Below are 16,356 nucleotides of genomic sequence, written 5' to 3'. Positions count from 1 at the left end.
CTTTTTGGGAAATAAAGGGTTACAAGCATCTAATTTTAGACCAACAAGTTACAAATTGTTGATAAGGCAGCAGGTACATCCATTCAAAATCTGGGAGAAATTGAGCTGTTGTTGCTTCATATCCGGACTCTGAGGAGGAGTCCGAGACTATCAGCAAAACACCTGGAGATGTTAGTATATATGGTGCAGGATCAAAGCATCTGAACCAAATTTGCAATGATGTACCCAGTACTTATTGATTCCAATTAGAATTATTGTGTCAACATAACTGAAATGAAATTTTCTCAAAATATCGCCAAGAAAGATAATTATTGAGCAAGGGCAAATAGTTCAATGAGGTGGTGTTAGGTCCTGTTTTAGGCCTAGATCTTTGACTTATGGTACCAAGACCTTTATTGGTATTTTGATAACAGAAACACTGTAAGGATCATTTTGTCTAGTGATGCAGTTGTGATGGATCTCATAACTATTGGTAATTTGATGACAAGAAGCTGTGAGGGATACTCCCAACTTTTTGCACTTCAATGATACAAAGCTGCATGGGATATCTACCAAATATTGGTACATTGATGACAGGAAGTTGTGAAGGAATCTCCTGACAATTGATATTTTAATGACAAGAAGCTGTGAGGGATCTCCCAACTATTGGTACAGTGATGACAGGAAGCTGTGAGGGATCTCCTGACTATTGGTACAGTGATGACAGGGAGATGTGAGGGATCTCCCAACTATTGGTACAGTGATGACAGGGAGTTGTGAAGGAATCTCTTAACTATTGGTACAGTGATGACAGGGAGTTGTGAAGGAATCTCCTAACAATTGGTACAGTGATGACAGGGAGTTGTGAAGGAATCTCCTAACAATTGGTACAGTGTTGACAGGGAGTTGTGAAGGAATCTCCTAACTATTGGTACAGTGATGACATGGAGTTGTGAAGGAATCTCCTAACTATTGGTACAGTGATGACAGGGAGTTGTGAAGGAATCTCCTAACTATTGGTACAGTGATGACATGGAGTTGTGAAGGAATCTCCTCACTATTGGTACAGTGATGACAGGGAGTTGTGAAGGAATCTCCTAACTATTGGTACAGTGATGACAAGAAGTTGTGAGGGATCTCCTAACTATTGGTACAGTGATGACAGGGAGTTGTGAAGGAACCTCCTGACAATTGGTAGTTTAATGACAAGAAGCTGTGAGGGATCTCCTAACTATTGGTACAGTGATGACAGGGAGTTGTGAGGGATCTCCTGACAATTGGTAGTTTAATGACAAGGAGTTGTGAGGGATCTCCTGACAATTGGTACAGTGATGACAGGAAGTTGTGAAGGAATATCCTGACAATTGGTAGTTTAATGACAAGAAGCTGTGAGGGATCTTTTAACTATTGGTACAGTGATGACATGGAGATGTGAGGGATCTCCAAACTATTGATACTTTGATGACAGGGAGTTGTGAGGGATCTCCAAACTATTGATAATTTGATGACAGGGAGTTATGGTGGATCTCCTATCTATGGGTGCTTTGATGACAGGGAGTTATGGTGGATCTCCTATCTATGGGTGCTTTGATGACAGGGAGTTATGGTGTATCTCCTATCTATGGGTGCTTTGATGACAGCGAGTTGTGGGGGATCTCCTATCTATGAGTGCTTTGATGACAGCGAGTTGTGGTGTATCTCCTATCTATGGGTGCTTTGATGACAGCAAGTTGTGGGGGATCTCCTATCTATTGGTGCTTTGATGACAGCGAGTTGTGGGGGATCTCCTATCTATTGGTGCTTTGATGACAGGGAATTGCTGTGGTCCTTCTGTCCCCTAGTACACGCATGACAGTCATTCTGGCTATTCACTTAGGGACTGCAATAGCTCAGTTGAAATTAACATTACCCTACACATCATTTAACGAAGATCCAGGTGCAAGGTTCCATGTTTCCTATCCGTGACTTTTTAAAAAAATTACCTAGAAACTAAGAACCATCCCATCCCATGTTGATAATTGTTTCTTTGGGGAAAACTGTCTAAACTCTTATGGCTATGGATGGCATGTGGTGGACCTCCTGTTTGTTGTTCATTGTGGTGGCCACCAGCTGGTACAAGGAGACTATGACTTGTGGTGCTGTGGAACCTTCTGCCTACTGATACTTTACTGAGGGAAAGTTGTGAGGGACATAATGTATAGGCATACTTTTTATAACAGATGATTTGATGGAACTTGACCTTGAAACTGGTTTAACAAATGCTGTTTCTCAAATGTAGCTGATTAATCAGCAGCCTGATCACAGTTGGTTCACAGTCATCAGATTATTGCCCTTTAGAATAATTGGAAGTAAAGTGAGTTTTATTTCAAAATGCTAAAAAAATACTTGTTGTGAAAATCCTTGAGTTTCTATTGTCCAAGTTAAAAGCCATTAAAATGAAATGAAATATCTAGATGACAAAGATGAACGCTGAAATATCTGTTTTATCAATAGAAATTGCTATGAATTTTGGTCTTTGATAAAACATCCCAGAAGAAGAATCTGTCTGCAATCTAGATGTTGTAAAACTACATGTAAAATTGGCATATGAGAGTTTTTGGTGTCATTAATCTTAATGGAATGTCAAGGTAGGAAGGGTGACACGAATTGTGCAATAAAAAAAAATCACCTTCTTTTATAAGCCCTATGTAATTAGATAGTGTAACATGTTTGGGTGATCTAGCTAGAGTGTAGGCCACACATTCAGGCAGGTGATGTCACGGTTGTGACATACGAGGTTTGGTTGATGGTAGGGGGTCAGATATTTGTCCCCTCCTCACCTGGGGCCCCACACCTACCTGACACTGATGGGGATACCCAACAATACCTCTACAGGTTGTGTCAGCTTACAGCTAGCCTAACTGTTTACCCATAAACTCCGAAGTCCTCCACACAAACAAAGCTTTGGTCTCCATTGATGTTACAATTAAGGCTTTGAATTTCCTTCATTGTTAAACCGTGACAGTCATTGGCATCAAAGTTAAAAAAAGCTTCGATATGTAACCCAACATCTAGTAGAAGTGAAGTTTTGTACCAGAGGGCATTTTTTGTTCAAATGAAATACTTGATTTGATGCACAAGCAAGCGAGAAATAGACACAATCAGTTTTGAATCTTGCTCTTGATAATAGCTGTAAAATTTTGCACTTTGAAGTAAAGATGTTTTTTTTTATGAATTAAATACAGTAGCAGACTATCATCAAAGTGCTTACATTTAATCTTTAACAAGTAGCTTTCACAGATCAAGAGTCTACATATTGATGGTTGTCAACACACCTGACAAAGTTGAAACCTTCAGTGAAAAAACTAGGACAAAGGATTTCCCCTGTAGGCTTTTTGACATTTTTTTCTTTATTTCAAGTTTGTTATATCTTAACTTTTGGAACATTTGAATAAAAAAAATACAGATTTTCATTTGCTGGCAGTGAGATTTCATGTCAGAACATCAAATAAAATTTTTTGTGTTATCAAATATTTTCGGAAACTGATGGAAAGTTGATGTGCAGGCTGTTTGTTACGAGAACTGATAAATACGTTTTGAGTTTGGACCTGTTGAAGTCATGGGAACACATTCTCTTGGGAGGTTGGTATCATGGGAAAACATTAAAGTAGCATAGCATCTATTACAAATGTTGATCTGATAGACTCAATGACTGTTTAAGGCTTAACATGGCATTTCTGGTGTAGCTGGAAGCTCTGGAGAGTATAGAGGGACCACCATACTGACTGGTACACTCACTGCCAGCAAATACTGGAGACAGATGAAGAACATTTATACGTAGACCATACCACATCAATACTAATGCATGATCAAGTATTTGATAAAATTCAAATTTTATTTTGTAAATTAAATGAAGAAATTTGCAATGAAATTAGGTATAAATTTATTTATTGATATTGAAGAACAAGTCATACCAGAAAATCTGAAATAGATCCTTTTTAAGTTTTTGGGTATTACTGACTGAAAATTGACATTTCACTGTCAAATTGTCATCATTTCCTGCCTAGTGTTTCATTTCCTGTTGACATTTGATATGTTTTTAATTTGTGTTAATCATATGGTGTAGAGAGGTGTTTCTAGTATTTTGTTACATTAAAAAGTATTTTTCTTGCCTAATTTTCTTGCGTATTACCACAACTAAAATGACTCATTTTGTTGATATATATATATAGATTGCCAGAAATTCCAACTGGTCTTCCCAGTACAAAATTTTTGTTTGGTAAATGATAGGATTAAATGTTTGATGGGTATCCTATTCTCATGCATATTGAAGGGAGAAACCTAACACTCTTGTCACATGCATGCCTCCTCAGACAGTACGGCTTTAAGGGTGTCTGGGTGCCATCAGTAGGGTATACATAAACACCCTTGTCACATACATGTCTTACCAGACTGACCATTGAGGTACATCATTTGTCACATACATGTCTTAGAAGACTAACCATTAAGGCACATCCTTGCCCCGTACGTGTCACATAAACTTACCATTAAGGTACACTCTTTTCTCATACATGTCTTATAAGACTAACCATTAAGTTACACCCATGTCACATAAATGTCTAGTACCATCAAGATATTGAAAATTTGTACCAGTCATTTGTTTTATAGCAAAAGCTTTCTAGTGGTTCCCATTGGGATAAAAAACAAAAAGGAAAAAGGAAAGGGGTTGGGCGGGTGAGGATAGTGAATCTTGTGTTGTGAAGATATTAATCATTCAAGTGTTGAGTAATTTTGGAACACACCTGATAGTCTTTGTCACAAGATGATGCAGACAAGAATCAACGTGGGTCAAGCCTGGGTGATCAGAGGCTGCAGGTGATTGAAAGTCTGAGTAGGATGGTAACTCCTTCTCTGATGGAGGAGATACCAGAGAGATGTGGTTACGGTGTTATTATAGAATGTACCTTTAAAACTATCAACCAAGTCCCCCAGATCACAGGCGGATGGTACGTCTGTCAGAGTGTGGACTGGAGTTGGTCTACCGGACAGGTGGCATCAATGATAAGATCAGCTCTGTTTTATACAATGTGACATGTTTGATTGTTGTTTCCATCACTGTAGTGTAAAAAAGGCTGGACACATATCTTGTTTAGGATTTCTCTCTATAATATCTCACACACTATAAAACTTCAACACTTTCTGATCTATAACAGTTTTATTTGAACCAAATCTAATTTTATTCTATATTAGCAGGCATTGACTAATTCTTTTTGGATGTGATTGTATACCTGATAGTACATTGTGAAAAACGGTGCGACAAGGCCCTGATTGTTGTAATATAAAGGTTATGCAGTAAACATCCTTGATGATTCATTGTCTTGTCAATATAAGATAGCAGAAATTTTTGGGAATATTACTGATAACTTCTTTGTGAGATGGAGACCTATTATATAGGTAGATATGGTTTTAAAAGATAATAATGGTATGCTTACCTGTACCTTGATAACCACCTATACATATTTACCTGTATAATGTGAACAGGTAACAGGGTATTGACCACATGATATCAGGACATGTGAGCCAACTGGTTGGTAGATTCTCTGTTTACAAAAGCCAAATTTATTGATTAAATATTTCTAGCATGTCAATTGAGATATTAGATCAGAGCTGGACTGAAGCTATACAGCAGTGTAGCTAACCCAAATATTTACAAGTGTAAAATAGGATCTTTTAGGGCCCAAGTAAGAGTGAGCTATCAGCTCGCAGACCATGCAGTAATAATTTGCTTTATCGATCAGTATGCTGATGACCATGATATGGCTGTTTACATGTGGAGCAAGATTTATCAGAATGTAAATGGAATGTATGGAGATTCAAGTGCTGTAGGCACACACCAAACATATAGTCAATCATTACACTCGCAATGGTAAACCCAGTGATAAGAACAAGGCGCTGCTGAGTCTCCTAACAAAGTAGTAGACAATTCTGGTCTGATATGTCTAAGTTCTATCAGTCATTTTCTGATAAAGTATTACTGTAGCATAGATTGCTTCCATTCGACCACAAATTGTTCCTGGTAGAAAAGTGTTTGACCTGAGTAAATTTTATTGACAATTAGTTTACAATCAAGCACCCAATGAACCTGTTGTATGTCGGTAATATTGTAAAAGATACAGTGTCAATATGCAGTTGATACAGATCATTAAGTTCATTGCATCTTATATTTAAAAAAGGTATTTTGACAGTTTTCTTGAGTCAGTTCCTTTGATTTGTGATGGTTTAAGTTATCATACATTATATTTCTACCGGAACAGTTTTTTTAACTGAAAATCATGTCATTCTGGACTACTTGCTTAATGTTTTGTAATTGGTCAATAATTACAGAAGTAGTGAGTCACCTTATGTGAATCGTATTGTCCTTAAAATTAGAACTGATGCCAAAGTGACCGATATTTCAAAACTGTGTTTCTCACATCCATTTGCAACGTAGAACCAGATATCTGATTGAGTATCTCATTCAAGGACTATACTACTGTCAGTTTGAAATGAACTCTGAGAACCACTCTATAAATTGACTATGAAGTCATAAAAATGTATGAGTGTCCTGCTGGGCAGTTATTTCTGTGTATTCTGGCATCCATAGTGGGATTGTTTGAGACATTTCTCATTATAGCCAACTCTGTAGGAAATGCCAGTATAAATGGACACCTGATCGTTCCACAAGTGTATTCCTGTAGAACTAGTGTATAAAAAAACAACTGGATAAGGTGAAATATATCATCTGACGACTGGTGTGTAGGATTGTCTAGGACTGTTGGTGATGAATGCCAAAAGTAGATCATACAGTCCAGCCAAAATATATTTGGAGGAGGGGAGGAAGAAAACAGTACCAGAATCTTTCACCTTGTAATATAAAAATATAGCTGTTTTAGCAAATAGTCATTACTAGACACCATAGAAAAAGTTTAAGAAATCATTTGAAATTAGAAATGGAATGAATTATTGGATATCAAATTGCTTTTTGTGAAATTAAGAATATGAATCTAACTTCAAATTCTGTATAAAGAGTAATCCTGTTTGTAGTGTTGTACAATACAGTGAAAGAAGTTTCACTGAATAATATCAATCAGAACTTTTTTAACAGATCATGAAGAGAAACCTCTATCTGTTATTGTCCAGTTATTTTAACTTTTTTGACCAGCCCTATCCTTGCTTGCCTGGTGACTCGATGTTTGTCCTGAAGTGCCCTGTAGTGACCCTACCTCTGTCCTGACCAGTGTTGTTAACGCTGGACTAGATGTTTTATGGTACTAAGTTCAGGCTGTGGGCAGATCTCCCATATTTCATGACAATCAGCTAGGGGGTGATTTTTGTGGTATCCAGGTGTTCTCACCAGTTATATGGTAATGTTTTCTTTCACACCTCGTTTGACAGCTATGAATACAGGTGAGCATTGACCATCCCTTTAACTGGACAAAGATATATTGCTGTGTTAAAGATTATTCTGATGACTACAACACACCTTTTCATACATACACAATGTTTTCTATAGACAAACTTGTAAAGTTATGGCCAATAAAAATGTATCAGCTTCATGTTTTGGGAATTCAATAGCTGCTCAAAGAAAAGTCATTGCAAAAAGGTTTCTTTGAGTTAGAAATATGTCAGCATAATTCTTGTTTACAAGAACATTGGGGTCGATAGGATTAGTATTGCTGGAGTCTGTTAGTGTGGTCTAGTCACTTCTGTATATGTCCCCATCAACAAGTCACTGGAGTCTGTGGTCTAGTCACTCCTGTATATGTCTCCATCAACAGGTCACTGGAGTTTGTGGTCTAGTCACTCCTGTATATGTCTCCATCAACAAGTCACTGGAAACTGTGGTCTAGTCACTCCTGTATATGTCTACATCAACAGGTCACTTGAGTCTGTTAGTGTGGTCTAGTCACACCTGTTTATGTTTCCATCAACTGGTCAGTAGTCAGTATTGTCTAGTCACTTCTGTATGTGTCTCCATCAACTGGCACTAGAGTCAGTATGGTCTAGTCATACCTGTTTATGTCTCCATGAACATATCACAGGAGTCTGTCAGTGTGATCTAGTCATACCCCTGTACATATCTCCATCACCAGGTCACTGAACTATGCGATTTAGTCACAACTATATATATCTTCTACCTTAACTACTTGAGCCTGGGTAACATGATAGATACAAAAACTGGTCATTTCTTGAGCCTTGGTAATCGTGCAGCCTTTTTGTGTGGCTGTTTACCAATACAGTAGATCAAAATGTGTCTATAATGCCATCAAACACATCAACCTAGGTCAGCCAGTGTGAATTTTGTTTGGTATAGAAAAATGGCCATTATATACTTGTAATCTCTTCCCCATTGGGTCATATGTACTTTGTAGTAGTTATACCTACTTTGGCAAAATGACAACATAAATATTGCTTTAATCTACATGTTCATGTGTTTTGCTGGAGTATATATGTCTTGGATATGGAAACAAATTGCTGAATAATTACCCTGGCACTTGAATAGGACTTGATGCCAGCTTGGTCAAAATTTTTTTGCTGTATTGATATAGATTTCGACAAAAACAATACTACAGAACGTTGTCCGGTTATGTGTATCTGAAGAACTGGATATTAAAAAGTATACTGAAATTGGCTGAGATGAGGCACTCTATGTCTCTGTAGTAATGGCTTATGAGGCTGTTAGGGGGGGGGGGGGGCGTGATTTTTAAATTTTTTGGTTTTTGGCTGCAAAGATGGGTGCAGGTACTGTATTTGAATACTAAAATTATGGTAATCATTACTGAAATGAAAATGTGTATAAAACTTTTGTAGACCTGAAATTGAAAACATTAATTTCTTATTTTTCATTGCAGGCAAGGGCATTTTTCCAAGCAGCATATATCCTGACTCCACATATGTATGAGGCACATTATAACTGGGCAGCACTTGCTGATCAGGTCAGTATAAAATGTTACTTGTTACTTGTCATATAGGTATCAAAAGTCAGATCAGTAACAAAGTTACCTCTAACATGTCATGTAGGTACACGCAGCAAAAGTTACTTGTTTTGGGTCATTGGTAAGTATAGAATTTACTGATCAGGTAAGTATCTAATAGTTATTTATAGCAGGATGATCAGGTAAGTATAATAAATTACTAGTTAGTGGTCAGGTAAGTATCAAACTTTACTGGTCAGGTAAGTATCTAATAGTGATTTACAACAATATAGTCAGGTAAGTATAAAAAATTACTAGTTAGTGGTCAGGTAAGTATCAAACTTTACTGGTCAGGTAAGTATCTTAACAGTTATTTATAGCAATATAGTCAGGTAAGTATGATAAATTACTAGTTAGTGGTCAGGTAAGTATCAAACTTTACTGGTCAGGTAAGTATCTTAACAGTTATTTATAGCAATATAGTCAGGTAAGTATGATAAATTACTAGTTAGTGGTCAGGTAAGTATCAAACTTTACTGGTCAGGTAAGTATCTTAACAGTTATTTATAGCAATATAGTCAGGTAAGTATGATAAATTACTAGTTAGTGGTCAGGTAAGTATCAAACTTTACTGGTGTCAGGTAAGTATGATAAATTACTAGTTAGTGGTCAGGTAAGTATCAAACTTTACTGGTCAGGTAAGTATCTTAACAGTTATTTATAGCAATATAGTCAGGTAAGTATGATAAATTACTAGTTAGTGGTCAGGTAAGTATCAGTTAGTGGTCAGGTAAGTATCAAACTTTACTGGTCAGGTAAGTATCTAATAGTGATTTACAACAATGTAGTCAGGTAAGTATGATAAATTACTAGTTAGTGGTCAGGTAAGTATCAAACTTTACTGGTCAGGTAAGTATCTTAACAGTTATTTATAGCAATATAGTCAGGTAAGTATGATAAATTACTAGTTAGTGGTCAGGTAAGTATCAAACTTTACTGGTCAGGTAAGTATCTAATAGTGATTTATAGCAATATAGTCAGGTAAGTATGATAAATTACTAGTTAGTGGTCAGGTAAGTATCAAACTTTACTGGTCAGGTAAGTATCTTAACAGTTATTTATAGCAATATAGTCAGGTAAGTATGATAAATTACTAGTTAGTGGTCAGGTAAGTATCAAACTTTACTGGTCAGGTAAGTATCTAATAGTGATTTATAGCAATATAGTCAGGTAAGTATGATAAATTACTAGTTAGTGGTCAGGTAAGTATCAAACTTTACTGGTCAGGTAAGTATCTTAACAGTTATTTATAGCAATATAGTCAGGTAAGTATGATAAATTACTAGTTAGTGGTCAGGTAAGTATCAAACTTTACTGGTCAGGTAAGTATCTAATAGTGATTTATAGCAATATAGTCAGGTAAGTATGATAAATTACTAGTTAGTGGTCAGGTAAGTATCAAACTTTACTGGTCAGGTAAGTATCTTAACAGTTATTTATAGCAATATAGTCAGGTAAGTATGATAAATTACTAGTTAGTGGTCAGGTAAGTATCAAAAGTTACTTGTTAATTATCAGATCAATATTACAACTTATATGTTACTTCTCAGTCCAGTATTAAAAGTTACTGGTCAGATCAGCAGGAAATATTACAAGAAACATCAAATAATTTGATAAGTACTACATATGTTACTTGTTATTGGTCTTTTCTGAGATATACATGTTTATTGTTACGTAAATAAAATGGTTTGTGTCTGACATCAACAAATATAAGAAAAAATGGTTAAGTCATTAAATATTATAATAACATGTGATGAATGCATGAATAAAGAGCAGGATTGCTTACACTTGATAGTTTACGAGCTGTATTGGAGAGGTAGACTTTTCACTGTCTGCTGCACATGATTGCTATGATGCAGTTTTCACAAGTATGAAGTTTTATTTTTGATGCTTTAAGATATTCGGATTTCATATTTGATGAAATAACATACCTACCCAAGAGGTTTGAAATGAACACCCTGACATTAGTGGATAACTATAATCCCTTTGTAGGTGGAATAGATATGGTAATGTTGATGAGAACTTTTTATCTATGTAAATGACATGTAGTTTATACCTCACAGTCTGGATGTGATTTATATGTTCAACATTGACTGTATACCTGCTTTATAACATACTGTCATTAGAAGATCATAGTCAGAAGGTATTTTATCTATAAGTGAAATCTCCATAAAATTTATAAGTTTTTAAGTTAGCTGAAGTGGTGGTAAATGACAGGATGAACCATTACCGCTAAGAATGCTCTTCCTTCTATATTTGCATCACATAATATTACAACTATTCACTGAAAAACTGTATAAGTTTAAGTTTCCTGAAGTTTTTGGTATATATTTTTTTTCATTTCTATAGAATTTCATTTTATAATGTAAAATTTGATTCCTCCTGTGTTCATTATTCATGCTATTTATGGATGACATGCAAATTAAATATTTCGATTCACATTTTATTTGAAATTAAAAGGAGTATATACGAGCAAATAAGATTATGAAATTCACAATTTGGTTTTGAATGAAAGGATGATATTCTGCTTTAAAAGTTTTAGTGGTATCATATATTGCCACAAGGTTGGAATTTATAACACTATGACTGTCATTGTTATGGTTTCTGTATCTGGGCTCTAGTACTACATATATATCGAAAAAAAAAAAAAATTGAAGGGCCAAGATTGGTACTTATACAAATATCCAGCAGGATAGAAGTATTGTTGTGGTTTTCCACTCCACCAGGTGCTCTGTGGTGAGGTTACTACATAATCACTTTATTGGTGGACATCCAGAAGGTCACAGATGTTATCTGGTCCAGGACTTGCTTAAGGTCACAGCCAGTGTTGTAATTAGATGACCAGTCATATATAATAGAAAAGTGACCCTGGTCATTTACTGAAGAATTTGTATAGGGACTCAGCCAGGCTGTTGTGGTTGGTGGATTGTCCACACTGACATTTTATTGGACTTTAGTGATACTGACCACTGTCATTAAGATGACCACTTTTCTGAGGTCTATAGAGAAGTGATGAGCCATACTATGATAGGGTCAATATCATTGGTGTTACAGCTTGTTAGTTTGGTGACAGGACATAATGGCCTTTACCTATGACTGGACAGAGGGCATTCTTGTTGTCCAGGCCATGACTGACCACAGAAACCTTTGTATGACCATCCTTTTTACATTTAAAGACCTGTTTGCTTTGGCATTAAAATTGTAATGACAGCACTTTTACCTTGTAGTTGAGTTCAACATCTACACTCCATTGTAGTCAATCATAATATTGAACAATAACAGTTGTTATGATCTTTTCTCAAGGCGAAGTTTACTGTCTTTACCGATAAAGGAAATGACAATTCACATTTTGACTAGTGAAGTAAAGATCTCGCAAGAGTTTCCACTTCATATAAAATGTGAGAAAGATTAGAAAATCAACATTTTTCAAGTTATTGTGAAGTTGTACATACCAATTAAGACAATGATGCTATATGTAAATAAAGTTTTTGTAACACATTTTATGTCCTGAGTTTTGATCATGATGCTAATAAAAGAGTATGTGCATGTACTTATATTATTAAGTTGGATTATACTATAACAGACACTTTATACATTCTGATATCAAACCATCTTAGAGAGTAATAGTCAGACAGAAAGTGCTGTTATACTGCCTATATTTATTATTCAAATCTAACCATTTGCAATGCTAATACAGCCTGTATGCATTAGATTTTAGGTTTGGCCTACATATCATGAACATCTAGTTGCAGTCTTTTATTGGTATTTGAAGGTTTTTTGTTGGGAAAGTTTTTCATTACTTTTAACATAGCCTTGATTTTTTTTCCATATTGATTTGGATATGACATGTCACGAGAGCTGATCAGTCTTTCTGATGTGTTTTGCTGTTGAATTGTGGATGAAAATCATGCTTACACACAATGAAATGGACTACATGTAAAAGCAAGATGAAGTAAACACAGGAAAGATATATGTACTGTAACTAAATTCTATTCATCATCTAACACATTTGCATTCCAAATCATCTGGAATACAAATTATTCATCTTATGACACAAACAGTGTTTCTGTCTCCCAGACGAACTGAATTATTGGTTTAATTTAGATATGTTGATAAAGAGAGGCCACCTGTCCTGGGAATGACTAGGAACTGATCGCTTATGTCACTGTGCGTGTTGCTGGCCACTTGCTCCTTGTAACTTCATTAATAGACAATTGATAAACACACTTCTGTGGCTGTAATCATCAGCATTGTCACGCCTTTGTCCTGCCAATTAGGATCAGAGGAGGATTCAGAGGTCAGACATGACTGGACATTGTAAGGATGGCCAGCTGTACCAATGACCAAAAGGCCATATCAATAATAATAAGGTTGATTCATGGCCTGTAAGGGTGGATGACAAACTAGCCATGGGAAGTTATAAATGTGACAGATTGATATGGGATAAACCACTTCAGTACACTCAGGTTGGCTAGAGTGGTTAATAATCTAGATTTCCAACTCCTTCAAACCTTCATCTACAGATTATGAGTCAACCTATGATGCTTGTCCTGTTTCTGTAAAGGTCTGAATATATCAAGGGGCTGTATTCATTTTATCAAGTGTTATATCTTTTGCCAAAAAAAAAAAAAAAAAACCCAAACAAACAAACTCTTGTAAATATTCATTTGACGGAGGTCTTTAATAAGAACTGATTATATTAGGTACAGTATATATATTTTAACTGATGGCTTGAATATATTATTTCAGCTTTAGGTGTCTTTGTGTTTTTGATAGAGTATGGTATTTTATTTTTGGTATTTTTGTATTTACAGATGGGAGATTTACAAAGCAGCTACAATGCAGCCAAGCGAGCTGTGGATGCCTTCCCTGATCATGTTGACTCCAAAGAACTCCTAAAGCAGCTCAAACATCATTTCTCACTTCTATAGAACATTAATAGACTTTAATTTTCAAGGTTTTTTTTATGAACTGAAAGTGATAGAGCAACAAAAATATGATGTTTGACACGTGTCATGCTGAATGTCTGTGATATTTGTTGTTAATTTGATGAATTATGGGCTTTCCCATATACACCTTTGTCATTTATGACTAATGTTAGATGTGAACTACCTATATTCATCCTGTAATAAGCCCATGGCTGATAATAAGCCCACCCACATCTATTCTTAAATATCATATTCAACATATGCTATTTCAATGTCCTGTAACAAGCCCTCTCATGTCTATTATTGTAAAATATCATATTCAACAAATGATTTTTCACTGTCCTGTAATAAGCCCACATTTTGACTGTGAGTCCAAGGTTTAGTATTAGATATCAGGGTTTAATTGTCCTGTAACAAGCCCACATCCTGACTTAGAGTCAGAGATTTCTTGCAACCTTCCCAGGTCTGGTTTTCCTGTAATAATCTCATACCCTGCCTTTAGACATGACTACCAGGCATAGGTTTGATACATGTCACCGCTGACTGTAGACTTGACTGCCAGTTGAGAGAATATTAAATATTATTCTTTTTCTCAAAGAAAGATCAACATCTTGTTTTAGTACACTTTTTATCATGTATTACATCATGATGCATCACTTAGATACAGTAATCTCCCGTGAAGTGAAACCTATCCATATCTATTTACAGGTGAATAATTTAAGTGTAGTATTTCTTTAAAATTTGTTGTTGATATTGTACTTTTTGTAATAATGCTTCTCAAGTATTCCTTGATTTCCTTTGTCCCCAAGTCTACTGTAGTAGAAGAACAATCTATTGCAGGTGTTTACATGGAGATTGGGATGATAGGCAGTATAACATTATTTCTTGAATGGAGTCCTACCTGAAAATTACCCAAATCTGTATTGCATGCTTTGGTGAGAGGCATTGTAATTTATGAATAGCAAGATACATATCAAAATACCTGTGGAGACAATGGTTCTACTCTGATAAGCACACGAGTAAATATGTAATGCTGGAGGTATTTAACTAACTTATGTGGTTAAATGGGCTGTGTGCTACCTTCACACTGGGATGAGCATATATAGTTGGTGGCTGTCCTCACCATCGTACTTCGTTTCCATTGATTCCTTCTTTCCCTTACCGTCACCTGATAATGTGTCATTTCGACCAGTACAATAAAATGAAACCTGGTTTTGAAAAAATATTTCAAAAATGCATTTCAAAAAGAATTAGTTGAATGGAAAAACTATTCAGTCAGTTTGACTTTCTCTTTTCAATGCAGTCACTGAAACGGAAAATCTTGTCGCTTTATTTGTGACCTAAAGCAAAATATTTGGATTACTTATTTTTTTCTCTGCTGGTTTTCACTTTAGGTGGGAAGAAAATCCATGCCAATGATTCTGTTTGCTCACCTGGCTTTTCAGGTAGTAAACCTATCATATAAGATACATCTTGTTGTATCATTTACATGATATTAAAGAGTTCCATTCTAATTGAATGGGTACAGCTGTTTCTATATGGAAAGTGTGAAATGATTTGAAATATGAATACAATACATATTTGTAATGGAAGATTTCATCAAATTTTATGACCAGTAAAAGAGTTTGTGTTCTGTGAGGAACCAGATTTATTTCACTATTGCATGCATGCCATTAAACCAGGTGGCTAGACGTGTTATATACACTTGATCATTGGGTACATATGGAGAAAAGTTTGTCATCAGGTGTGTTAGAATTAAAGAGACATCTATACAGAAGATACTACATACCAAACCTTGGTTTATTTATCATCAGATCATGTTACATAGGTAACCAATACTTACAAACCCTAGACAAATTTCAAACTTGTGTAAAATATCTTTTCCTATGTCAGTATGCAGAGATGAGAATGAAGAAGTCCATCATACAGCTGTACACTGAAGGTTTTATTACATCAATTGGCTTATATTACCATTAAATCTTCAGTGTACCTTTAGCTGTTGATTCACAACTCACTGACTGCTGGTTACGAACCAATAATCCGTCCAGAAAATATAATTTATGACATTCTTCTCTAAAATGTGTAACACTTGTTACAATATATTGTTGATATACATGTTGAATGAAACAAAACAATTATTTATTGTAAGTGAATGTTAGTGATTGTTATGATTGATGATGATAATGATAAATGTCTCGTACATTGTGTCAAGATATGCAAATAAAATTATTAAGGCCTGATGGAAAAAATCTTATTTATGTTTTGTTTTCATATTTATTTCAATAACTGATTAGAAACATAGAACATTGTTGTGCTGAATTAATTAGAGGTGTTTCATGCTGATTTCATATACCAGATATTGATTAGTTAATGAAAAGTGAATGATACTCCACCAGTTAATCCCATTAGAGCTAATACAGGGGTGGACCAAAATAAACCAGAATTGGAAAGTTTAA

At 35.4% G+C, this 16,356-nt stretch overlaps 1 protein-coding gene across 1 annotated transcript in view; it reads left to right on the top strand.

The window, feature by feature from the left end:
- LOC132550810 (tetratricopeptide repeat protein 8-like) overlaps positions 1 to 16,135 on the top strand; it is a 45,636-nt gene extending 29,501 nt beyond the window's left edge. Inside the window, exons 10-11 of the mRNA XM_060214899.1 lie at positions 8,850 to 8,933; positions 13,787 to 16,135. Of these exons, the coding sequence (XP_060070882.1) occupies positions 8,850 to 8,933; positions 13,787 to 13,903 (201 nt within the window). The 3' untranslated portion in view covers positions 13,904 to 16,135. The remainder of the gene's footprint in view (positions 1 to 8,849; positions 8,934 to 13,786) is intronic.
- Positions 16,136 to 16,356: the final 221 nt, after the last annotated feature.

This window comes from Ylistrum balloti, unplaced genomic scaffold (assembly GCF_031769215.1).
Source record: "Ylistrum balloti isolate Yb309-2 unplaced genomic scaffold, AGI_CSIRO_Ybal_v1 Utg370152, whole genome shotgun sequence".
NCBI lineage: Eukaryota > Metazoa > Mollusca > Bivalvia > Pectinida > Pectinidae > Ylistrum > Ylistrum balloti.
The sequence above is the reverse complement of the archived record's forward strand: the minus strand, read 5'-3'. Positions and strand labels throughout refer to the sequence as shown.